This window comes from Symphalangus syndactylus, chromosome 11 (assembly GCF_028878055.3).
Source record: "Symphalangus syndactylus isolate Jambi chromosome 11, NHGRI_mSymSyn1-v2.1_pri, whole genome shotgun sequence".
NCBI classification, from domain to species: domain Eukaryota; kingdom Metazoa; phylum Chordata; class Mammalia; order Primates; family Hylobatidae; genus Symphalangus; species Symphalangus syndactylus.
In genome coordinates, this window is record NC_072433.2 from 81,976,126 (window position 1) to 82,002,616 (window position 26,491).

General features: G+C 35.0%; 1 protein-coding gene across 12 annotated transcripts in view; it reads left to right on the plus strand.

Moving 5' to 3' along the window:
• The window catches only part of SLF1 (SMC5-SMC6 complex localization factor 1), a 92,710-nt gene that overhangs the window by 45,437 nt on the left and 20,782 nt on the right, over positions 1–26,491 (plus strand). For 8 of the 12 annotated variants that reach the window (XR_010114288.1, XR_010114289.1, XM_063612290.1 and 5 more), the window contains 8 exons: positions 3,202–3,330; positions 3,892–4,057; positions 11,809–11,956; positions 19,179–19,324; positions 21,029–21,192; positions 21,991–22,124; positions 24,087–24,179; positions 24,593–24,775. Coding sequence is in view for 10 of the 12 variants with exons in the window: in XM_063612290.1 (XP_063468360.1) it covers positions 3,202–3,330; positions 3,892–4,057; positions 11,809–11,956; positions 19,179–19,324; positions 21,029–21,192; positions 21,991–22,124; positions 24,087–24,179; positions 24,593–24,775 (1,163 nt within the window). In the remaining 2 variants the exon portion in view is untranslated. The remainder of the gene's footprint in view (positions 1–3,201; positions 3,331–3,891; positions 4,058–11,808; positions 11,957–19,178; positions 19,325–21,028; positions 21,193–21,990; positions 22,125–24,086; positions 24,180–24,592; positions 24,776–26,491) is intronic. The other 4 variants (XM_063612288.1, XM_063612289.1, XM_063612292.1 and 1 more) reach the window with 1 other exon arrangement.

Below are 26,491 nucleotides of genomic sequence, written 5' to 3' on the forward strand. Positions count from 1 at the left end.
CAACAGTACAAGCCCAGCATGGGTATATGATGTGAGGAAATAGAGTTTATGTGGCTGACATCCTTCATAATTTCCAAATCTATTCCTTTCTTCACTGTCAATTGTCTTTATTTTAAAGTTCCTATTTCTCCTTATATAAACTATTGCAGTAGCTGCTTTATTGATCTTGGGTCTATTTTTTTTCCTTTTAATTTTTCTTCCAAAGTACCCCCCCAGTATGCTCTTTCCAAAGTGATCTTGTCATTTCCCATATTAAAGTCCTTCTTTGACTCACATACATTGAACTACCTATAGAAGATGGTTCAGATTTCTTAGCGAAATACATAAGACCCTTCGTGAGTTAGCCTTTATATATGTCTCAGTTCTCATCTTCACCACTTTCCTGAATGTGTCCAATTGTTATTTTTCATATCCTGTCTTTTGCTCTTATGTTTTCCGAATTTCCTAGTTTGTTTTGTTTGTTTGTTTTGTTTTTTAAGACACTCTGTTGCCCAGACTGGAGTGCAATGGCACGATCACGGCTCACTGCAGCCTGAAACTCCCAGGCTCAGGTTATCCTCCCGCCTCAGCCTCCTGAATAGCTGGGACTATAGGCATGTGCTCCCACGCCTGGCTAGTTTTGTATTTTTTGTAGAAATGGGGTTTTACCATGTTTCCCAGGCTGGTCTCCAACACTTGAGCTCAAGCTTTCTGCCCGCCTCAGCCTCCCAAAGTGCCAGGATTAAAGGCATGAGCCACCATGCCTGACTGCTTTGTTTCGCTTCTCTTCTGTCTTCTCTTTTCTCTCCTCTCTTCTCGTTTGTCTCTTGTCTTCACTTTTCTTCCTTTCCTTTTTCCCTTTTCTTTTCTCTTCTTTCCTTTCCTTTTCTTTTTCGAATCTCACTGTCACCAAGGACAGAGTGCAGTGGTGGGATCATAGCTCACTGCAATCTTGAACTCTTGGGTTCAGGCCATCCTCCTGCCTCAGCCTCTGAGTACCTGGGACTACAGGTGCCCACCACCATACCTGGCTAATTTTGTTGTTGTTATGGTTGTAGTTTGTTTGTTTGTTTTTTGAGAAGAAGTTTCACTCTGTTGCCCAGGCTGGAGTGCAGTGGCGCGATCTCGGCTCACTGCAACCTCTGCCTCCCAGGATCAAGTGATTATCCTGCCTCAGCCTCCCAAGTAGCTGGGATTACAGGCATGCGCCACCACACCTTGCTGATTTTTTTTTGTATTTGGTAGAGTTGGGGTTTCACCATGTTGGTCAGGCTGGTCTCGAACTCCTGACCTTAGGTGATCCACCCGCCTCCACTTCCCAAAGTGCTGGGATTACAGGCATGAGCTACTGTGCCAGGCCTACATGACTAATTTTTAAATTTTTTGTAGAGGTGAAGTCTCCCTGTGTTGCCCAGGCTGGTCTCAAATTCCTGGGCTCAAGCAATCCTCCTACCTTGTCCTCCCAAAGCGCTGAGATTACAAGAATGGGCCACCAGGCTTAGCCATAGTTTTCCCTTAAAATGCAATTTAGCTGCCACTTTTTTACTCTTGACCTTTCCTTTAAGTTTGTCACTCACATCAGGCCTATGACTTTCTTAAGTTTAGGTGCTCAGTCTTGTTTTTCTGTCTTTAAGCTTCCCTCTTACAGAAGGTGTTCAGTCTTAAATATCTCCATCCTTTATATCTAATATAATGCCTGGAATGTAAGTGCTTAATAAAGGTTTGGATGAATTTATTGATGCTATAGGCGATAGATTTTGGGCAGCTTAAAAATAGACTTTTAAACAAACAAAAATACCCAGATTTCATTTCAAAATAATTGGGTACTGGGGAGGTGCTTAGGGAAGTGGTAGGAATGTAAATGAGCTAAGTGATACTAGTCTCTCTACTTTTGTATATATTTGAAATATTCCATAATGCATAGAGAAACGTAAGTTCTCTATCTGGCAGTTTTCAGAAAGACTGATTAACTATGTGGGCATGAAGGATCTTATAGACAGATTGAATATTAAATAAATTGTTAAATTTACAGCTACTAAGGACTCTCCTGAGAATGTTATATTAAAAAAGAAGACAGGGAAAGTGGAGACAGAGGTAGAAAGTTATAAGTGCATTGTTGATATAATCAATAAGAAAGGTGGGAGATTGTAATAGTGTTACTTAGACACTATTTCTTAAATCCTAGAGTTCTGAGTAATCGTCTATTCTCTTTAAAAATATATTACAGAAGTGTGCTGTCTGACCCAGTAGCCACTACCCATATCTATTTATATTTAAATTTTATTCAGACTAAGTAATTAAAAATGTGGGTCCTTGGGTATATAAGCCACATTTCAAGTGTCTAGTAGAACATATACATCATCACAGAAAGTTCAGTTGGAGAGGACTGCTCTAGAAGACAGAAAGAAAATAAAATAATGAATTTTAAAAACTCTAAAAAAAGTAGCCCAAAATAATCTTCATTTACTAACTAATGAAAAAGAAAGTAATCTTGGGTAAGAAAGAGGAGGATTCTGGCGAGTATTATAAATTGAGAGGTTAGCTGGTCATTTAAATCAAAAGGACTTAATGAAATTTATTTATTTATTTATTTATTTATTTATTTATTTATTTATTTATTTATTTTTTGAGACGGAGTCTTGCTCTGTCGCCCAGGCTGGAGTGCAGTGGCGCAATCTCGGCTCACTGCAAGCTCCGCCTCCCGGGTTCACGCCATTCTCCTGCCTCAGCCTCTCCGAGTAGCTGGGACTACAGGCGCCCGCCACCACGCCCGGCTAATTTTTTGTATTTTTAGTAGAGACAGGGTTTCACCGTGGTCTCGATCACCTGACTTCGTGATCCGCCCGCCTCGGCCTCCCAAAGTGCTGGGATTACAAGCATGGGCCACCGCGCCCGGCCAACTTAATGAAATTTATAATTCTTTGTTCTCATCAGTGAAATAAAGAGCACAAAGGGAGAGTACCTGATAATCATTAAATATTATAATCACTTGAAAAATTGAGAAATTTGATCTATTTATTAAGAATTAAGTACTCATGAGATATTTGACATTGTTTAATTTTTGAAGGAAGAAATGTATTAATAAAATTTTGTTGAACTTAATTTCTATTTTAAGAAAATTTTATTAAAATTCCAGCAATATTCTAGAAGGAGAATATTTTGTTCACAAATGACTTAGTGAATTGCTTGTATGTTATAGATTGTTGGGTTCGTGTTTTTCAGGTCTTGCCTTTTCAATGAAAGCTTTTGTCATCGAATTTCAGAAAATATTGACTCCAAGGTGCTCCACCTGATGCTGCTCAAATTTTTCTTTAATTTGATTGAAAGTGAAGTACAACATCTGAGTCAAAAGTAAGTTTTAATCGCAAAAATAACACTTTTCTAAATTTCTGTTGTTTTTATGCACCATTTTTTTTTTTACAATTATTGTAAATATATTTCTAAAAAGTCACCTTGTTTTCTATTTTAAGGTAGATTTATTTTTAAAACATTTCCAGATATTCTCAGTGGGAGTGAAGGTTTATATGCCCCTTTAAAAAATTTCCTCAGTTCACTTCCACTGTTATTTGGATGGGTAAGAGTGTTTTCATTTTTTAGGATTTAGAAAAAATTCTTTAGTAATTGAATGCTAAGTAAAAAACTACACCAATTTTAAACACTGAGCCTACAATGGTAAGTTTTGCTCCTGCTCTAAAACTTGCAGATAGATTACTGTGTATATATACATTGTCAGTGACTTTATTGAACTGGGGCCATTGTTTATATTTTGTCCTTTAGTATAATTGTTATAATCTTTATATTTTATGATCTATGTTCAAAAATTGCTAGCATTTTTTTTGACAGGAGAGATGTCAAGTAATTGTCATGATCACATTGGCTTAAAGATACACTTTTTGTTTATATTTTAATTAGGTTGTATGACTGGTCAGATTCTCAGAATCTGAAAATAACAGGAAAGGCAATGCTTCTTGAAATTTTTTGGTCAGGAAGTGAAACCTCTGGGCTTTTGACCAAACCAGTAAATAGGCTTTTGGAATGGACTATATATTCTCACAAGGAAAAATGCAAGTCTAATGATGTAAGTAGGATTAATTTATAGTCTATGGAAAAAGCACTTTGAATTATTTACCTTTTCCTCTCCTCTTTATTCTTTGGATCACTTGAAAACAATTAAAATGTACCCAAATATATCATTGTTTTCTATTTAGTTTATCTAATTTTAAGGTAAAAGGCCCTTGGAGACTGGTTCCTTCATCGTCTCACGTTTGCATGTAGTAGCTAGTGAATTATTTGATAGTTACTGCTAAGAAATCTCTAGTTACTTACCTTTCTAGATTTTTTTACTTTTGTGCAATTTAATTCATGAAGAACTTAAGATTTAAAAATAAATGAGTCAATCCATACAATTTTTGAGGGGTACTACTAATAAATACTAATATTTATTAGTATTATTTTAAAACTACCTTTTTTGATGTTGAGTTATTTTCTGAAATATTTCTTTATAAGTCGATTTTGCCTGTGATTAGAAATTTAACATATAGTGATTTTAGTGTATTATCCATCTCAAGGATAATAGTGTATATAGCAACATAACTGTGGCACATTTTGGTTGCATAATAAATATTAGTCACCTTTTTCCTTTTCAGTATGATCTCCCTTTGGAATTATATTATCTGCTTTTTTGCGTTATTCATTTCTGCTCTTTTCTTTTAATTTTTTTTTTTTTTACTTGTATCTTCTTGAATCTTCTTTTCTTTTTAGTCTTCATTTCTAATACATCCACTTAATATAAATTACCTATTGAGTTCAACTTGACATTCATTTCGTAGTTTGATACTTTAACCTAGAGTGCTCTGTTTTTTTTCAAAGTATTTTCTATTGTTAATTTTTATTTCCCTCTTTGATCCAAGAGATATTTTTAAAAGGTGTTTTAAGATTTCTAGATAGATGGGTTTTGTTTGTTTGGCTGTGCTTTTTTTTGGTTAGTTTCTAATAGTGAATTATAGTTAAAGAATGCACCTAATGCAATTTCTGCTTTCTGAAATTTACAGTGAAGTTCTCTTTTTGGCTCCATATAAGACGAGGAACCAGAATGTGTTTTTTCTGTTGGATTGGATCAAACTTAATAATTGTTTTAATCAATCCTTCTGAATCGACTTTGTTGATTTGCTCACCTATTTATTTTTAAGTTTCTACTTTATGTATGCTAATGACACTTACTATTCATAACTGATATATCATGACTACTAGTTATGATCCTATAACTGCTAGTTAGGTAATATCTTTTTCAGGGATCATAAGCATAGTAGTTAGGGTGGAGAGCTCTGGTATCAAACTACCATGAAGTCTATTCTGTCTTAACAAAAATGCTTATGTAGTTCCTCGTCAAATACTTCCTCAGATCCATTTTCTCTTCTCTACGTTTTAAATTACCATTAAACTTGCGTTATACCTTTTCTTCATATTCTTTATGTTTTTCACCTTATATCTCCGTCTCCCTTTCTCTCTCCCTCTTTCTCTCCCTCTACCATTTCCCCTCTCCTTCTCTTTCTCCCTCCTTCCCCCCTCCCATATAGATATTTTTTTTCTATGCATGCCGCATTCTGGATGGTATTTTCATCCAGTTTTTAGTTCATTAGTTCTTTCTTCAACTGTGTCCAATATATTGTTAAACATGACCATTGCATTTAAATTTTTTGTATTTTTTTCCAGTTAAAAGACTTTTTAACTGTTCCAAACAGCTATGACTTGTTTTTATGAGTTTCAAGGTTTTCTTTTGTCTTTAACATGGCAATGACATTTATTATCTATACTTGATTATTCCATATCTGAAGTCTTTATGGGTCTGTTTCTGTTGTTGTTTTTGCTGTTTCCTTCTCGTGCTTTTTTATTTTCTCTTGCAAGCTTGTTATTCACTATATGCTTTTAAATTGCATTTGAAAAGTTATTTGTAGAAACAATATGTGATAAAGACCAGAATATCTTCCCCTAGAAAGAATTTCTGTTGAACTTCTGCCAAGTGCCTGGGTGTACCACTAGTTAAGGACTACTGTAATCCAATGTCTATGTTTGGGGGACTCTAGGTAGTTCAAATGAAGTAAAGGGCTACATATACATTTAGTTTTGCTTCTGATTCACTCTTACCATGAGGATGAAGCCTTTCACTTTTTCATCCTATGAGCAATTAGGTTTTGGCCATGACTTTTTTTTTTTAATCTTTTCTTCCCCTCGCTCCAGAAACTACAGTTCTGTATTCTAGATTCTTCCTTAAAATCAGTGAAAGTCCTCAGGGCAAAGTCAGGTATCTGAGTAGCTCACGTGAGTACCTCACTAGATCTTGGCCTAGCAGTTCCTCATAATTTATTCTTTTTTTTCTGAAATGTTTTGCGTATTTCATTTAACATTTTTAGTTTTAGTTTTCTTCTCTAAGTGGGTTCAATTGAGGCCAGGTGCAGTGGTTCCTGCCTGTAATCCCAGCACTTTGATAAGCTGAAGTGGAAGGATTGCTTGAGGCCAGGAGCTCAAGACCAGTCTGAGCAACATAGTGAGACCCCCATCTCTACCAAAAAAACAAAACAAAACCAAAAATAAAACAGATGTAGTGGTGTGCACATATATTAGTTTTAACTACTTGAGAGGCTGCCCTGGGAGGATTGCTTGAGCCCAGGAGTTGGAGGCTGCAGTGAGCTATGATTGCGCCGCTGCATTCCAGCCTGGGTGACAGAGTGAGACCTTGTCTCTAAAAAAAAAAAAAAGGTTCATCTGAATTACCTAGGCCTTCATTAGAAATAGAAGTTTTTGCTGGTTTTTTAAAAAATACTGTTTAGTTGTCTGAGGCAGGAAAATAAAAGTCCTTTTTGAGGTGCTATTTTTTTTTTTTCCTAAATCAACGTTAAAATGGGAAGATTGCTCGTGAGTATAGCTAGACTTCTTTGTGATCAAGTAATCCTGTTATTTAACAATAACCAGGTGAGTAGGCACTATTTCATGCATGTATCTGATTTAAAAGGAAGTATGATTTTGCAAATTACAGAAATTGAAAATACTCAAATAGGACTACTATTTACACCTCATTGCCAGTTAAGTATAGCACTTTTAAGCTAAAGCTGATAGCATCTTTATAAATTACCATCTGTCATTTTATTCACTTTTTATACAATGCAATCATTAAGGATAGAAAATATTTCTTCATTATAGAACATTTCTTTTTTTCATTCATTTGATTACATAAATGAAATTGTTCATTTATAACTTAAAACAATAAGATGATGTCACAATTTTACTAAGTCTTCAAAGGACTATCACGGATAAGAAATTACTTAAGAAGCTCTGATGTAAATAGTAACAGATTTATACATATTTAACTTGGAAGATTTTTGTTCAAACTTATAAATAAAAGCAACATATTTGTGAAGCAGTCTGCAATAAATTGTAGCATTGTGATATGAGAACTGGTTTTAAATTTTGCAAATTAATATTTTATTTAACATTTGAATTGCTTAAATTGATATAAAACTGCTTTTTAAAAATTGTATTACCTTTCTGCTAGAATTCATTCTTGTACTTAATTAAATCTTTTTGGCAGTTTCCAGTTTCAAGAATTCCATGCATGTTCACAGACATCATTTTCTGTACTGTAAGGCATTTGTTTCTTGATTTGCTGAGTTGAAGTATTCAATTTAAGTCATTAGCTAAACAGAAGTCCTCAGTTTATGCTAATATTGTTTTGTCATAATGTCAATCAGCAAGTAGTGCAGAGTGACACAATGGCAGTGAATTTCATTGTCATTAATCTGAGAAAGTGTTGGGCTTTCCTTGGCAAAGAGCAGAGGTGGGCTGTGTCAAGGTTATGGAGGAGGTGCAATTTTTACTAGTCCCACTTTTCTTTGAGATGTTCTTAAGTGCTATTGATAATTCTACAACATAGGTAGAAATGTAAGCTAGTTTATATTAATAGATAAGAAAGTTGATAAAGAGTTTAAATAACTTATTCAAGGTGTCACAGCTTGTTAGGGCAAAGCCTTGACTAGAGGCCAAGTCTCCACTGCACCACACTTTCTCATGTTTCAAATGCCAGTGTTTAAAACAGGAAGAGGCACAGTGTGTGCTTTATGTGTGCATCTTTCCAACAGAGTAGTTTGTCACATATTACAGTGGGATATCATGGAAATCCCTAACCTGGGAGTCAGAAGGCCAAGATGCTAGTTTGTTCTACATTACAGATTAGTCAAGTTTTGGAAGATTGCCAATTTTATAAACTAGAAGTTATCTCTACTGGCAGATGATATAGAACCGTATTGACAGAATGTCTGGTAATAGAGTTTAACATATTAGAAAGGAATTCAAAGGTAAATATATATCATATATGGAAATCTTGTCTACCTTTTATTTCTTTGTTAATTCTTAGGGTATTCGTGTTCTCTTCTGTCAGCTTTAACAGATATTTCAGTATTCCAAGAAAGCTGCTTTCCTTTGATGATTTATTTACTATTTTCTTACTAATCTATTTCTAAAGCTTATATATCCACTATACTGGAAGGAATAGCATCGTTGTTAAAGTGACAGTGAGTTTAGTCCATAGCACACTGTCTTGGCCCTATTATTATTATGAGTGTGATAGTTAAGATTATGGTATAAAAGGATCTAAGAACCTGAATTGAAAGTGTCTTTTCATATAAAAACTTACTATTAATGGCTATGTAGTAGTGTGCGTGTTTAGCTAATGACATGAAAACAAGAATAACTTTCTCAGGATCTTTTTTATCATTGTAAAAAAGCTATAGTTATTCCTCAAAATCACTGCAAGACCTCTTACCTCTGTTTAATAACATTAATATCAAGGTAAATTTAATATTAAGCAATATATTAATATTCTATTGTGATTTTAACTATATGTACCACATATTTATATAAGGAAAGAGGGAAAGTCCCAACTGGTTGATTTTTTTTTTTTTTTAATGTTGTTTTTGGTTGATGGAAAGTTGGATTGTGTTTTTATATAAGGCTTCACTCTGTGGGCTAACATCCTTCTTTCCTGCCCAGAGTCTTAAAGCCTGGGTGGTCTAAAGTGATCTTGATTTACTATACCCTTGAGATGGAGAATACTTTCAGAAATCAAAATTTACCAACCTCTTCTTTCCTGATACTGTCACTGCTGATACTCAGACACATATTATGTTGGAAGGAACATTTTGTGGATGCATATGTGCATATGGACATAATCAATTTACTAGTTTAAATATATATTTTCACTGTTCTGTTTTATATTCTCTTGATAACAGTGAGAAGTAAGGATTAACTGAATTGCTCAGAGTGATCAAGCAAGATACTGGCTTTACAAAGAATGGAGTTGATTTCTTGCAGTGTTTTCTAGAGACTAGCACTAGACCCTAGTCCTGCCGATCACACCAGGGGAGGTGTTGGTGCTACTGATGTGGTCAGACCTGCTGCTAGTTTCCCATGCCATATAGCCGCAACTGCAAGGCTTAAACTCAGCTCTCCTATCAAGGCAGGAGACTGGGTGGGATTGACAGCCACCTGTGAAGACTCACCTGCTAGGATCTGGCTGGCTATCTTGGTCCCTGATCATGTCAGAAGAAGGACACCACTTTCTTAATCATGCAGCTTTTAAAAATCTCCTCAGCCCACACTTGAGGGTCTCTGTCCTAGATTCTAATGTCTAGCCCTACACGAATGCAGTATGCTGCCCCTGATGTCATAGGACAACAGAGGACCTGCACACATGCTACTGGTCCTGACTGTTTTCCTTCCATAAACACTGTTCTGGCAAGCTGGTTGTGTGTGCTGCTGGACCATTTGCTTATGTTTGCACAATAAACCAGAAATTGAACTTTGGCTTTGACATCATTTATCTGCTAGCTAGAGCTATTAGATATGGAATGATATCCCAATGAAATATTGAATATACATATAAGAAATTTCTTACCTGAGGGCAGGAGAAACAAATCCAGTAGTTACTGAGGGTTCAGAGTGCTAGGGATTTCTTTCTCACTAATCCCATATTAGGCATAATATGTGCTAGTTTGGTGTGTAATATATAACTCCAATACACTGAAATACACATAATTTATTCCGTAATATGTAACATAATAACATACTGTTTATGAGTGTGTTAGTTTAGATTATAGTATGAAAGGATCCAAGAACCTGATTTGGAAGTGCCTTTTATATAAAACTTACTGTTCTAATCCCTAAAATTCCACGTAAGCTATGAAGACAAAGTGTGAAAATAATATTTTAAAAACACCTTTGATTTAAATATAAACATTTTTTCAAAACATTAAAACCAGCTGAAATTCCTGTGTTCCTGTTATTTGTCGTCTAGGCTTGTCAGGTATGTGAAAAAAATCACAAAACAGTTGGGTAAAAGGCATGTGAAAAGGTTTTAATAAATATTATGATAATAGATTAGGTTATTAGTAATATTAGATCTATTAGTTGTAGATCAGGTTCTTAGATCCTTTTATACGGTAATCTTTTATACATGAACAGAATGTTATGTTATATATTATGTTATTTAAGCATAATATATGCCTAATATGGGATTAATGAGAAAGAAATTAGATGGCAGAACATAGTTGTAATCTATTACTGTAGCATTTATTAAAACGTTTTCATATGCCTTTTACCCAACTATTAATTTAGTGATTTTTTTTTCCTACATATCCAACATGCCTGGACAGCAAATAACAAGAACATAAGAATTTCAGCCGGTTTTAATGCTTTGAAAAAGTGTTTATATTTCGATAAAAGGTGTTTTTAAAATTTTATTTTCACACTTCTTCATCTTCATAGTTTCTACTGAATTTTAGAGATTAGAAAAATACTTTCAAACATTAGGGTAAAACACACTTAGAAGGTTTGTATGCCTTGGTACATTTCTTATAAGAATTTAATGATGTTTATTATAAAAGTAATCATATAAAACGATACACTTTTTTTTTTTTTTTTGAGATGGAGTCTCTGTCACCCAGGCTGGAGTGCAGTGGCACAATCTCCTCTCACTGCAAGCTCCGCCTCCCAGGTTCACGCCATTCTCCTGCCTCAGCCTCACGAGTAGCTGGGACTACAGGCGCCCGCCACCATGCCCAGCTAACTTTTTGTATTTTTAGTAGAGACGGGCTTTCACCGTGTTAGCCAGGATGGTCTCGATCTCCTGACCTTGTGATCCTCCCACCTTGGCCTCCCAAAGTGCTAGGATTACAGGCGTGAGCCACCGTGCCGTGCCCGGCCAATGATATACTTTTAAAACTGATCTCTACATCTCTAAGTTGGGTAATTAGTATTTGATATATAATTAAATAATAAAAATTTGAATCTGTATATTATAGCAAATGAATAATCTTGTTTACTAGAACTTTTATTCATTGGGTTTCTCAAGTCTTTCTGGAAAATGTCATATAGAGAAATGTAAAGAATAATTCTGTATGTGGGGGTAGATAAATCTATCTTTTATAGTCATATCTCTCCTATTTATAAAAATCTACAAAAACCAGGTATTTTCTCATTATTTTAATGGAATTATTTCCTAACAAACTTGATAGCATTGGATAAAATTAAAGTTTATTCTAAACTGTTAAGTTGTAGGTCCTTGGAAAATTTGCTTTATTAACTCTTGTCATGTGGAGAGAGAGAGAGATGGAGGGGAGAGAATTAGTTAGCTAGGGTTCTTAAGAATACCTTTTATCATTACATACCCTGTATTTTTAAATAGCTATGTTTTGCCCCTCAAAAAGTATTCAAAATAAATACTAACAGAAATTCAATATTGTAATATATTTTAGTAATTTTTTTGTATCTTAATGTTAGGTCTTCAAACATGAACTAGCTTACTTATTGGCTGGAATTCTTGGAGCAGCAATAGATTATTGGATTTTCCTTGGTCTTAAGATGGGTAAAAATGTGATGCGACACATGTCTGATGACTTAGGAAGTTATATTTCTCTTTCGTGTGATGGTAAGTTGTCTATGTTCTGTTTTTTTCAGACCCATTCTGGAAATTAGTTTTGAATTTCTTTTAAGCAGTCTGTAAGCTTTAACATATATTCATTTGAAGCTTTCCTTAAAATAGTTATGGGTACATGTTCACATAGACACACACAGAGACAGTATAAAGAGGAAGATTTAAAGTACCCATATTGTTCCTACACAGGTAACTGCTGTTAACTTTTTAATGTCTTTCTGGTATTTGTAAGCATTTTTGTATAGTTGAGTTCATACTATATATGTAATTTTGCATTCTTATTTTCCTCTAAACATTACAGGAGCCTTCCCCCTACATACATTTATTATTCAAATATAATTACTTTGCCTGGTGCAGTGGCTCACACCTTTAATCCCAACCTACTTTGGGAAGCCGAGGTGGGAGGATCTCTTGAGCCCAGGAGTTTGAGACCAGCCTGTGCAACATAGCAAGACTCTGTCTTTAAAAAAAAAATTTAAAAATTTGCTCGGTGTGGTAGTGTATGCCAGTAGTCCCAGCTACTCTGGAGGCTGAAGTGGGAGGATCCCTTGAGCCCAGGAGTCCAAGGCTGCAGGGAGCCATGATTGTGCCACTGCATTCCAGCCTGGGTGACAGAGCAAAACCCTGTCTCCTTTAGAAAAAAAGAAAAAAAAAAAAAAAAAAAACTTGCTACCATTTTTTCCCCATTGAGTCTGGTGCTCTAACAAGAAATGAACATGGATGAAGCAAACAAGTAATTTATATGGACAATTTTTTTCACTCTTCTTTTCTCCCCATTACCTATTTTAAAGTCTCCCCTAAAATAAAGGGAGGAAGGAGTGTTATTTAAGAAATATGATGGCAGAACTCATTTCACAAGGTGAAAAGTTCTACCCAATTCTTTGGGCTTCTAGACTGAAGAAGGCTTCCATAAAGACCTTATGTAGATTCCCAAACTCCATAGCCAGTTTAGGAAGAGTCTTTGCCCATCCTTCCCTTTTTTTCTTTATTTCTTTATTTCTGTAATCCTTAATTCCTAAATGAATACATTTTAAACCAAGTAAGTTTTTTTGTGGTTCTTAGCTATAAAAGATGATTTTTATATACTTTTATATACTTGATATTTTAAACTGCCAAATAAGTACTCTGCTACACATGTGTTTCAGTGTATCTTGATTTTATATAAAGAAAATTCTTCAGTATGCTGTCAATCACTTTAATACTTTGAAGAGAGACTTCAGAATAGGAATCCAGGTTATAACTGGGTTCAGGATTTATTCGATGATGCCCTCTGCAGAGAGAGTTCTCTTTTTGTACTACCAAAGTTAGAAGATTTTTATCTAAAGCATTTTATCTCTTTTCTTTTTTTCTTTTTCATTGAGCTGAGGGGGTGATTACAGTTCCTTTTGTGGACTAGCTGTCCTTTGTTGCATGACTTTAACATTTCTTAGCTAACATTCAATCTTCCTACAGAACCCTTTCTTACATTTCTTTCCCACCATTCCTACTAGGTAGTTTAGTGGTTTTTATCCTTTTCAGAAAACAGAATTCTGGCATTATTTGCTAGAATGGGAACTAAGCATTTGACTAACAGAATTTCCTGTTTTCATTCCTTAATGAAATTTGAGTTTGGAGACCTAGTAGAGGATTAGCAGTGGCTTTAGAGATTATCAGGATAGTTATATGTCTTGTTTCCAATACATAGTAATTGCCCTTAAGGAATCATAATTTATCTTATAGTTTAGCCAAATGCATGAAATAATGAGCCTTGTATTAAAAGGATTCTACTACCTGTTATACATTTGCTTCAATGCTTTCTTCACTAATACTCTGAATTTCTCTTCACTTTAAAGTAGGACATTGTTATCCAATGTTATTTTCAGTTTTTACATGACAAGTGTAAAACCTAGAACTTTGATTCTGTGAGTAACATGAACTTAAACTGAACCTTAGTGTTACTATTATGATCCTGTCAACAGATTATTTTGCTCCCAAAGATCTATTAATGTATTTGATCACTAACATTCAAAACTTTCGATGAGACTTAAATTGTCACTATTGAAAAGTATTTTTAAGCCTTTTTCTTTACTTTTCTCAAAATGTACACATATGCATGTGCACACACACGCAGTTGGTTGCTTAGGCGTCAAATTTGGTTATAGCTAGGCAGTTTAAAAGTTTTAAACATTTTTTCTTTTGTCTTTTTTTTTGAGACAGTCTTACTCTGTCGCCCAGGCTGGAGTGCAGTGGCATGATCTCGGCTCACTGCAATCTCTGCCTCCCTGGTTCAAGCGATTCTTGTGCCTCAGCCTCCCAAGTAGCTGGGATTATAGGTATATGCCACCAAGCCTGGCTAACTTTTTGTATTTTTAGTAGAGATGGGGGTTTCACCATGTTTGCAAGGCTGGTCTCAAACTCCAGACCTCAGGTGATCTGCCCACTTCAGCTTCCCAGGTGCTGGGATTACAGATGTGAACCACTGCGCCCAGCCAAAAGTTTTAAACATGTATTTCTAAAAATGGTTCAAATTAATATTTTTCTATTTTCTGTCTAGTTTTTTTCTTTTCTGTTAGTGCAGGCTGATGTTTAACCTTTGTCAAGAGACAGAAATTCAGTGAACATTTTATCATAAACCAGTAGCCTCCAGCCTGGGGGACAGAGTGAGACTCTTCTCAACAACAAAAAATAATGTTTAAAACTTTTAAATTGCCTAGCTATAACCAAATTTGAAGGCTAAGCAACCAGCTGTGCATGTGTGTGCATGTGTGTGTGTGTGCGCACATGCGTGTGCACACATATACATTTGGAGAAAGGTAAAGAAAAAGGCTTAAAAACACTTTTCAATAGTGACAATTTAAATTTCATCTTAAGTTTTGAATGTTAGTGATCAAATATATTAATAGATCTTTGGGAGCAAAATAATCCATCAACAGGATTATAGCAGTAACACTAAGGTTGAGTTTAAGCTCATGTTAGTCACACACAGAATCAAAATTCTGGAGTGTTGTAGTAATGTCCATTTTGTTCATATTTTGATGAATTTTGAAATTCATTGTCTGCCACCTCTTTTTTTTCCCTCATTTCTTTTCTCTGCGGATATTCCTTTCTTTTTTTTAAAAAAAAAAAAAATCATTTATTTTGCATTATTCTTCTACTCAGTTACTATCTTTTGCTTTTCCTAAGTCATTAGTAAAGATGTTATAATTTCACTGTTATGTAACTTCCAGTTGAAGGTATCGGTCCATCTTTCTCAATTATGGTAAACTGGATGTTCTGATTTTTCCTAGTTCAGAAGTACAAAATTCATACTGTGATACTACTCAGATTCACATCTACCAAATTCATTTCAGTTTAGTATAATTTTTAGTTTATAATTGTTTTGTCAAGAATTAAGGCAACAGATATTTTAGAAGATAAATAAAATTTTTTCCATCAGATCTCATGTTCATCAGTTCCATATAGATGCCACTCTATGTTGTTTCTAAACACTTTGGACAGAAATTTTCTTTTCTGTATTTTAAGCTCAAATTATCTGAAATTTCTTTTTTATGCCTAATTGAAATTCCTCATGTGGTGGCTTAAACTACAGATTAACAAAGTTTGTTAAATGTTAAGTACCAGAGAGTAAATGTTACTGGCTTTTTAGGCCCTATAGTCTCTCCCTGCCACTCAACTTTGCAGTTGTAGTAAGAAAGCAACCATACACAATACATAAACAGACAGCATGGCTGTGTTCCAGTAAAACTTTATTCATAAAAACAGGCAGCACACCATAGTTTGCCAATCCTGACTTAAACATATTTCTTCTCCAGTTGTTTCAGTGGGAAAGAAGATGTCATCAAAATTTACTATAGTTTTTTTTTTTTCCATATCTTTGGAGAACTTTAATAAATTTCCTTTGCCTTTCTCTGATTACATCATTATTGCCTGATAAATACTTTTTCCAAACCTTTATTCACTTTTGCTTTGTTATCTCTTAATTTCTTTCCATGCTTCAGACCTTTTTCCTAAATATAAATGTTTATGTATCATTACTAATTCTCAGCCAAAATGTTTCTGTTCTCTTTGTTTATTCAGCAAAATTTTATTGGCATTCTACCAGGCATTGAGCTAAACACTTTTCTGTACAGTGGAAGAAGGAAACAAAACATGGTCCTTGTGGTTTGTTTTTTTTTTTGTTTTTTTTTTTGAACTTTAAGAGAGATAAACTGTAATTAAGTTAATATAAATATGTCATTTAAAATAAGTGCTCTGAACAGGAAAAACTAGGTGTTGAGATTGGTGAACTTTTATACTGTATGACCATGGAATGCAGAACATGAAGAATAAGTAGAAGTTTGACAGGGCAGATTGTTTTAGTCAGAAGGAAACATTTACCAAAACTCTGAATAGGAAAGAAGGCCTGTTTGAGACCTTCTGGTGCCTGGCTGATGGGAAGAGAGGCTAGAATAAGGCCAAGGAAGGGTTAAGGGAGTTTGTGTAGGAATTTGTAAGCCTTGTTAAGGAGTTAGAAGCTATTGAAACAAGGGAGTAGCATTATCTCATTAACTTGATTTAAAAAGATTGTCCTGGCTTGGCTATCATGAGTTATTGGTATCTGCTAACTGTTCATTCATTCATCTGTCAAATACTAAATGTTTACTCTGTACAGATTAATGACCTATATACTGTAAGGGCTACAAGTATGACCCTTCCCTTAAAGTTATTACAGTCCACGGGCTAATTTTCTTGTGTTCTCTTGTTCATCTATTATTTTTTATTCCCCTTGACTTTGTGACCTGGTAATATGTCGATCTGTCATATTAATACTTTGTATTCCTCATTTCTGTAAGCCTATCAGATGTGATCCTTATTAGATAAATAATTCCATTTGTAAATTTCAATGTGAGATCAACTCTTTTGAACTCTACAAGTTATTTCTGCTTTGCTTTTGCCTCTGTCTAGAGTTCTTATGTTAAGAGATCAATTGGTTGCAGTACACTCTGTGATGATAGATAGGCTTTTTAATGTATATAATTAGAGATTAAATGTTCAAATTATCTTTTGATTCTTATCCTTCAGTTTACTGCTTGTACATTTTTAGATAATATTAACAGAGAACGGGTTGTAAGTAATTTTCTCCTTTCCAACTCATAAAAATTGTATCTCGGCCAGGCGCGGTGGCTCACGCCTGTAATCCCAGCACTTTGGGAGGCCAAGGCAGGCCGATCACAGGGTCAGGAGATCGAGACCATCCTGGCTAACATGGTGAAACGCTGTCTCTACTAAAAATACAAAAAATTAGCTGGGCGTGGTGGCAAGCAGCTGTAGTCCCAGCTACTCGGGAGGCTGAGGCAGGAGAATGGTGTGAACCTGGGAGGTGGAGGTTGCAGTGAGCCGAGATCGTGCCACTGCACTCCAGCCTGGGCAATAGAGCAAGACTCTGTCTCAAAAAAAAAAAAAAAAAAAAAAAAAAGTATCTCTGTAGAGGCCATATTGGAAGGGATTATCTAAATTCAGTGATAATATATCTGTTTGGGGTTAGTTGTATCTAGTTAACATCTGACCTGAAGCCATTGGCCCAAAGGTTTAAACACTTCTTATGACAAGCTGCCACAAGGCAAGGGCATCAGATCTCTTTAGTCAAGGCAAGTTTCTCAGCCTGTGTACTGATTATGTTTTGGGCTGGATAATTATTTGTTGTTGGGGCTGTCCTGTGTGTTGCAGCATCCTGGGCTTTTGCCCACTAGATGCCAATAGCATCCCTTTCCCCAATGTGGCAACCAGAAATTACCAAATGTTACCTGAGAGCAAATCCTCCCTTACTTCTCGCATCCACTATTGAAAATTAGAGTCAAGGGTCAAGGACTACAAGACACTAGAGCCCCAGCCTTTTATGAAGGCATGTGAGCAGGACATTGACTGGGTGTCTGCATTCTCTTCACCCTGAAAGAATTCCACCCCTGAATAGAAAGGCCAGCTTTTATGCCTTATACTGCTATTAAGTTTATCATTGTCTGATTTTAAAACTATATTTTAACTTAATGCTTATAATTTTAATTCTTCTCTTCTGCTGTTTATTATGTTTATTTTGCTAATTGTATTGACTTATTCTTCTTCCAGTATTTATAGTTAATCTGCCTTATTGTATAATAACACAACTTTTTTATGTTGTTTGTAATTTTAGCTCTTTTGATATCCTCTTGGTTGGTCTTATTTATTCTTTCATTATCATTTTGTTGCATTTTCATTGTGTTACATAGAGAATATTAATAGTTTATAATATTAAATAGATCACATGGGAAATAGTCACTCCTTTATCACTTCCAATTCATGGGTATATTTATGCATTTTCTTCTTATTGAAGTTCTTGAGGTTTTGTAGAAGAGATTTGAGGCTCTTGATGTTTTCTTGTTTTTTGTTTCATCATTTAAAATTATCCACCATCTGGCACGTGCCTGTAGTCCCAGCTACTTGGGAGGCTGAGGCAGGAGAATCGCTTGAACCTGGGAGGCAGAGGTTGCAGTGAGCCGAGATTGCACTGCTGCACTCCAGCCTGAGCAACAGAGCGAGACTCCGTCTCAAAAAGAAAAAATTTATCCACCATCCCCCATAGTAGAGTGGATGCAAACTTCTGAGGAAGTCTTTATACATGCTCTTGTTTCATGTTTTTCTTCTTCATACATGCTCCTGTTTCATGTTTTTCTTCTTTATATATGCTCTTGTTTCTTGTTTTTCTTCTTTACCTTGTGCCTTTCCTCCTTTTCTGCAGTGATAAGATTCATGGGTGTTGTCATAGGAAGCAGTCTACTTTCTTCCTATCAACTCAGTACTGATCATTGCAAATTAAATACTTGTATGTTCATTTAAAAACTAATTACTGATTTTTCAAAGAAGCATCCCTATTGTGGGAAGAGATCTTTAATGGTAGTTGGAAAGTATAGTGATAAATGAAATCCCCTCTATATATTCATATATTACCTAATCTGTATATATGTAATTTCAAGACTTGTATCTGAAATAATGAAACCTAATGATTGTTTTTTTCAAGTGTGAGAACATGTGCCATTAAATATTTTCTCTTAAAAGTCAAGAATAGGGATATGACCTATTTTTTTGTGGATTAAAATCATGTGGATGAATCTAATAGGTGCAGGAGCTCTCATTTGACAGAATAAACTTCACTAAGGAAATAGCCTATGGAAAAAATTGTATAGGATACAGCAATAACTGTATCGACTTACCTTATGTTCTCCAGACTTTTCTTCACAGGAATTAGAGATTTTCATTTGCTCCTTTTCCTCCTCCTGGCTTCAAATGTTCGTTGCAGAGGCAGTCTTTAAAAAGTTGTGTCTACAGAGCTCTGGCAGTGTTTCTTCTGAGCCACTCTCTCTTCAGAAAATGGTAAGCACCTCTCTATTCTGGTTCTTTACGTTTTCAAGAAGTGAGTTCACAAACTTTATTTATTTATTTATGTATTTATTTTGAGACGGAGTCTCGTTCTGTCGCCCAGGCTGGAGTGCAGTGGCGCAATCTCGGCTTGCTGTAGGCTCCGCCTCCCGGGTTCATGCCATTCTCCTGCCTCGGCCTCCCGAGTAGCTGGACTACAGGCGCCCACCACCACACCTGGCTAATTTTTTTGTATTTTTAGTAGAGACGGGGTCTCGATCTCCTGATCTCGTGATCTGGTGATCTGCCTGCCTCGGCCTCCCAAAGTGCTGGGATTGCAAGCGTGAGCCACCACACCCGGCCCACAAACTCAATTTTAAAAAATTCTTAGTTATTTCAAGTAAGTAGGCAGAATATATTAGTTCATAAATATTTCAGTTCTGTATAAAAGCTAGTATATTTCTATCTCAAAATAGAGTAATGAAAGCCAGCAGCAGTGCTGAGTGCCTGTAGGTGAGTGCCTGTAGTTCCAGCTGCTCAGGAGACTGAGGCGGAAGGATTGCTTGAGCCCCAGAATTCGAAGCTGTAGTGTGTTATGGTTGCACTTGTGCATAGCTACTGCATTCCATCCTGGACAACATAGTGAGACCCCTTCTCCGGGGCAGTGGGGGGAAGGTAATCACCAAATAGAAATTTTAAGGCCGAGCATGATGGCCCCTGCCTATAATTCTAACACTTTTGGAAGCTGAGGCAGGAGGATCCCTTGAGCCCAGGAGTTCGAGACCAGCCTGGGCAACATAGCAAGACTCTGTCTCTCAAAAAAAGTTAAATTAGCTGGACATGGTGGCACATGCCTGTGGTCCCAGCTACTTGGGAGGCTGAGGTGGGAGGATCCTTAATCCCAGGAGGTCGAGGCAGCAGTGACCTGTGATAACCACTGTACTCTAGCCTAGGTGGCACACTAAGACCCTGTCTCAACAACAACAACAAAAAAAAAAAAGAAAAGAAAGGAAAGGAAAAAGAAATTTTAATTACTTTTGAGCATAGCCAAGGGTTGATCATAGAAAAGTAAAAAATCCTTGTTTCCTAATAAAATTCCTACTTGAGGTTATTTTGGAAAGAACTAGATCCAACAAAATTCTAAATGGTATTTAGAAAGCAAAATATTATGCATATAAGCTACATTTGATTTAAAGTTTTCCAGTTTTATTTTGGCTATCTTTAGATATTAATATCCAGTAGCTCTAGGAATTTTTTAATGAAATGCGAAATACGTATATTGGTCAGATTAGTCAAATTCTGTTTTGCAACAATCCTTTAAGGGTGTTTTTATTCTTATTTTGTTTTCTGTTGAAAAAAGGCATTATCAAAATGGAAATTACAAAATACCAGTTGACGTAAATCATGCATATAAAATATGCAAATGAATCATACATGTTGGGCATAAGACTAATCAAAAGAGCTTTCCTAAACGAGGATCAAAATTGAATTAGAAAAAAAATAATTATTTTTAAGAAGATATTTTTCTGCTTGTTCACATGGTATTGACTTTGACACAAAGCTAGTTTTCTTAATATTATGTTCAACCAAGATACAGTGGCAACCATAGTGATGCAACCAAGAAAATATAACTAAATGTAATAGTGAAATGAATCAAATAATTTCTCTTTACTGCTGTTTTTGTAGTTGAGAAAATAATGCAATATTATTTTTTAACAGGTATATTCCTATTTACCAGCCTTGGGGAAAACTGGTGTGCTTGGGTCTGGAAAGATTCAGATATCAAAGAAAATAGGACAGCGGCCTTGTTTTGACTCTCAGAGAGCCTTACTAATGCTGAATGGTACTAAACAAAAACAAGTCGAAGGGCTGCCAGAGTTACCGTAAGTGATGCTGATATCCCAGCTGTGCTTTGTTTTGGAGTACAGCTCTTTTTCTGATGCATTTCTTGAACTTTATGGTTATCTGTGATACTGTCCGAATTGATTAGATCAAAACTCAATTTTAGATCTATTTGATCAACATTTTCTGTTTCTGTAATTAAAGGTACATTTCTAAGTGCTTCCCAAAAGAAATAAAACTGCTCATCAAATTATTGATGAATTATTGATGAAATACAGTTTCACACAATTTTTGCCCTATGATTTGAATTACTACTTTGCCATAATATAGATGGGATTTCAGAATGCATGGTCATATGAAATATCCTATATCGTTATAGTAGTTTCCCCAAAATGAGAAACCTCCTCTAAAAGTATAAGGTTTATAAAAGTATATGTTGTATAAAACTCAGAAAGCCTGAAAGGTTCTACGAGAGGAAGAAGAGAATAGAATCAGAATATGAAAGTAAGAATGGGGAGCAGAGGCCTGCTTGATCTTAGCTTTCTGTTTTATTCTCTCTGCCAAATATGGTTTAACTGGTCTTTTTCTCTTTATTTGACCTTCTGTATTTATAAATTTAGTGAGCAGTTGGGGGAGTAGGACTAATAAAAGAAAATTAGTGCACTGAAATTTGTTTCTACACAGTTGAAATAAATTTTAAAATTAGAAAGCAGTAAAGATTGAATGAGTAAGGGGGTTTAAATTAAAAGGAGGCTAGACTTTTAAAAAATACCATCTAATGTATGCTGGCACGCCTTGCTGAAAAACAAGCTTTCATTATTTCTTACTTTTCCTTTCAGAGACCTGAACCTTGCTAAATGTTCCTCATCATTAAAAAAATTGAAAAAGAAGTCAGAAGGAGAATTGTCATGTTCCAAGGAGAATTGCCCCTCTGTAGTTAAAAAGATGAATTTTCACAAGACTAATCTAAAAGGTATTCCAAGTATCTAAATTAATTTATGCTAAGAACTTTTCATGGTTATAGTCAGTACTTGCAGGTTTCACACATTTGCCCTGATGAATACTTGAACTTAAATATTGGACTAGGTCCAGGAAGTACCTTGTTGGATAACGTATTATTTTCTTGAACTGTCATTTATGCAAAGAAAGTGATTGTTTAATAACCAGTATAATAGAGTATTCTTTCCTTTTTTTCCTCTCCCTGCCATTACAGATATGAAACACAGTGTAGCATTCATTGAGCTCATTCCAGACTTGCCCGCCTTACTTTTCTATTCCATCTCAACCTGTGCTGCTTAGGATCAGTGTCTTCTGATTTGAAAGTATAATTCAGTCTTCATCTCTTTCAGTCCTAGACATTTTGTGAACAAAGAATGAAGAGTAGGCTATGTTACATAGCTGTGTTAAGCATATGGGCTCTTTTCTTCCAGGCATTGAGCCCAGACTATGAAATGTGTTTGGCTTTTGGTTCTAACTATACTGGAACCTAAGTACCTAAAGGATGAAATAACAAGAATAGCATAATAATTCACTTTGGCACCTCTTTTACTTAGACACCTCTTAACTTGCAAATGGATCTTCCAGAAGTCTATACCTGGCCAAAATAAATTGCTGAGTCTTTTTTGTTGTTGTTGTTTATGAGTTATATCTTGTTTTTAATACAAATATTAACATTATGACACCCATGGAAATAGTGACAGTGAAGCGCTTATGTTTCAGTGTGATATAAGTTCATAATTGCATATTACAGATTCAAAATAACTGTCCATTTGGCTTGGAATATGAAAATTATATTAGATGAGAACTCAGATATTAATTTCACAAATCAGCATTCTTTTTCTTTGTTTTATTGTTTCAGAAAGTAAAATGAATATGAATGATTTTAGGCAGAACAGCAGAAGGAACTGGGAGAGAGGAAGAGAATTGAGATATAGTAGAGAAAAACTTCAAAAGCTTTTTATGCATGTAAAAAATGTTTTTGTGGAAGTTACAGAGATAATCTGTAAAACTGAACACTGTAAAAATGTGCTACTTAGTATTTTATAGCAAGAACAAATTTGATTCAGTATTTCATTTTGTTTCCTAAGCAGTCATTTATAGTAATTTTTTTAAAATTCCCCTTAAATAATCACTTATATCTTATTAATCTTGGTTATAACAGTGATGGATATAGACAATTTTAGCCAGAAGGCATTAATTGCATCTCTCCTAGAAAAAACCTTGTCATTTCTATTTGTTACTCTTGTTCAGCTTTAAATGGTACTAGGGATTTTTTTTTTTTACATCTGTGTGTGTGTGTGTGTGTGTGTGTGTGTGTGTGTGTGGTGTGTTTATATTAAGATTCCTCCATTTCTCCCTCTCTGTGCTGTTGTAGCCAAGCCAGACAGCCTATTGAGAAGCAGCAAACCATCTGTTAATGGATTTGAAGTTCTGAATTATACTTGAGTGTGTAGAGGCACTCATGCTTAGCCAGAAACATTCATTTGAATTAAGCTATAAATGCTGTATAAAAAAGAGCCATACATTTAACGTAGGTTCATGAATAAATTTAAGAGAGGGCAATTGCACTCTAAACTTTTATTGCTGCAAAACCCAGTATTTTTGGTGTTCTCTGATCATTTGGGGGTTTTATAGCAGGATTGAAGCTTTAAACCTTGAACTAGGGGAGACAATGCCTGTGTTAAACCTTTTGCGGTAGAATTTCATTGCTGAATTGCTGATAGAACAGAAGCACTATGGATTGGTGGGGGTCCTTCCCCTTCCCACCTCCCACCCCCGCCTTTTTTGATGCAAGAGATGTTTAAACCAGTCAAAAGGAGAACTCAATAAATAATTTTCTGGCATGGGGCCAGATCTCCTAGTTCATGCCCTTTGATTATTTTCTTTAGTTGATATCTTGTCTTCTCTGGAATAATCTATTAATTTTTTATGGCAGGAGAAACAGCCCTGCATAGAGCTTGCATAAGTAACCAAGTGGAGAAATTGATTCTTCTTCTCTCTTTGCCAGGAATAGACATCAATGTTAAAGGTAAGTTTTAAATCTTTGTGGTCTAGTCCAATGTCTTAATATTTGTGATATTAAAGTTTTATATCACATTAAGAAAAATTATTTAAGTAAATTTACCTAAGGTATCTTAAAAGTATAACAAAAATTTCTTAGCAAAGCCAAGAAATTTCTCATATATTGATTTATAACTAATGGTATAAAAACATTTTTTGGTGTCCATATTTTGATAATACCCAACATTAATATTTTAAAATTGTTTATTTTAATTTTTTAAGGTAGAAATATGATTACACCCTAGACATTTTTATCACAGCATTCTCTTTGTATATGAAGCACCTAGAAAGTCACACTGATGAGAAAAGTAGAACATCAGTACTTTTCTACCAAAAGTCCTACTTCTGCCGTTTTAAAACTTGCCTTGATTTCTAATTTAGACAATGCTGGCTGGACGCCTTTGCATGAAGCCTGTAACTATGGCAACACAGTGTGTGTCCAGGAAATTTTGCAACGTTGTCCAGAGGTAGATCTGCTCACTCAAGTGGACGGGGTTACTCCTTTGCATGATGCACTGTCAAACGGACATGTAGAAATTGGCAAGCTGCTACTACAGCATGGGGGTGAGTGTGTTTATGCTAAATGGGTTTTGATAAATTACCCAGTTTTTTGATGAATCCTGCAGAGGTAGATAGCATTTTATGTTTAAAATCTGTAAGGAAAGATGCCTTTATTTCATATTAATGAAAAAGTAAGGATAAAAAGTCTCCTAAAATGTAAGCACCTTTTATTAGTAGAGATAAAAGCCTTTTCATAATGTGTATTTGTTTATGTATGTATTATTAAGCCTATTGAGGTTCCTGTATGAGAGTCTGTTTTTGAATTGAGTTTGCTGGTTTTAAATGTTTATCTTTTTCCTTCAGGTGTGTAATGTCTTTGTGAGCCCGTCATTTCTGAAAGCTTATTGATAAATGGATACAAATGTTCAGTTGTGATTACCTGGATTTTTTCATTCTTTTTTCATTTCCTGTATGTAACTACAAACTCAGTCTTATTTTTAATGAGTCATTTCTGTACAGACTGTAAAAAAATGATATCCTAGAATATTTTTCGTCATTCACATTTTGCAGCCAATTAAGTTAAAGCAGGAGGATTTTCAAATGGTGATAACTGTTATGCAGGGGTTTTGTGAAGGAGGTAACTTGAGCTGAATATTCATCTCCGTTTTTCCTGCTGATTTTTGATCTTTGCTTTCAGCAAGGCCCCACATTATTTCGATGTCATTCTTCTTACATCTAAACTGAATAATATAAATTTTACAACAAAATGTTCAAAACGGATTGGTGCTTTTAAAAGAAAAAAGAAAACTGATGACCATCTTAGAATATGGAAACAAAGATTTGTAGAAATTGTGGCTTTTATTTGTATTAATTTCACATTTAAATTTAACATTATCTTATCCTGTAATTAAAACATTTGATTGTGCATAAAGACAAAAAGCGTATTTTCTTAAGATGTCTTTTTAGTATATATGCATCTAAGGAAGGCTGTGTAGCATAGGAGTTTAAGACATTTGGTTATATATAGTCTTCTCCTGCCCCCTAAAGGCCTTAGTGTGTCTGTTTTACTGATACCATTTCATCGTCAGTGTTTTTCAGTTCTTCTACCTTGTTTTTTTTTAGTATTCTGTGTTTACTAAACTGTACGTTCTACCTCCTCAGTGTTTTATTTTTCTACTCAACCATGTGTCTGGCATTCAGGCCAATGTTTGTTAGGAGCCATTATTGTATTAGGTCCAGCTCTTCAGTAGAGTATGGCATTATACCAACCAATGTGAATTTTTCTAGGGCCCTTAGTGGAGAATAGTAAAGAGATGAGTTTCTCATCCTAGAAGAGGAAATCTAATTGTGTTTGTTTTTATCAAGGTCCTTTAGCAATCGTACAGACTTGTTTCTGCCTTAGTCATATTCTGGGTTTGGACCTGTCAAGTGGTTTGACACTTATATTGAAGTAACTGCATTATCTATTCATTGTGAGTTACTCAGCCTCAAGAGCAATAATTTCAAGAATTTATTTATGTCTCTAAAACCTTTGTTTACTTTTGGTATCCTGTGTCCGTTATTTTGTCTTTTTTTTTTTTTAAACAGAAGTAACTTGGAACAATTTTTTTGAGATGTTGGCACAGTGAAAAGGAGCCTAATTTTGTTTTAGAATTATCTTCTTTCCATAAATTATACATTAATCATATATCAATGGTTGATCTTTTATATTAAGTACATTTTATATCTATGCTATTATATATGTCTGATCAGAGTTATCATTAAGAATTTTAACAGTTA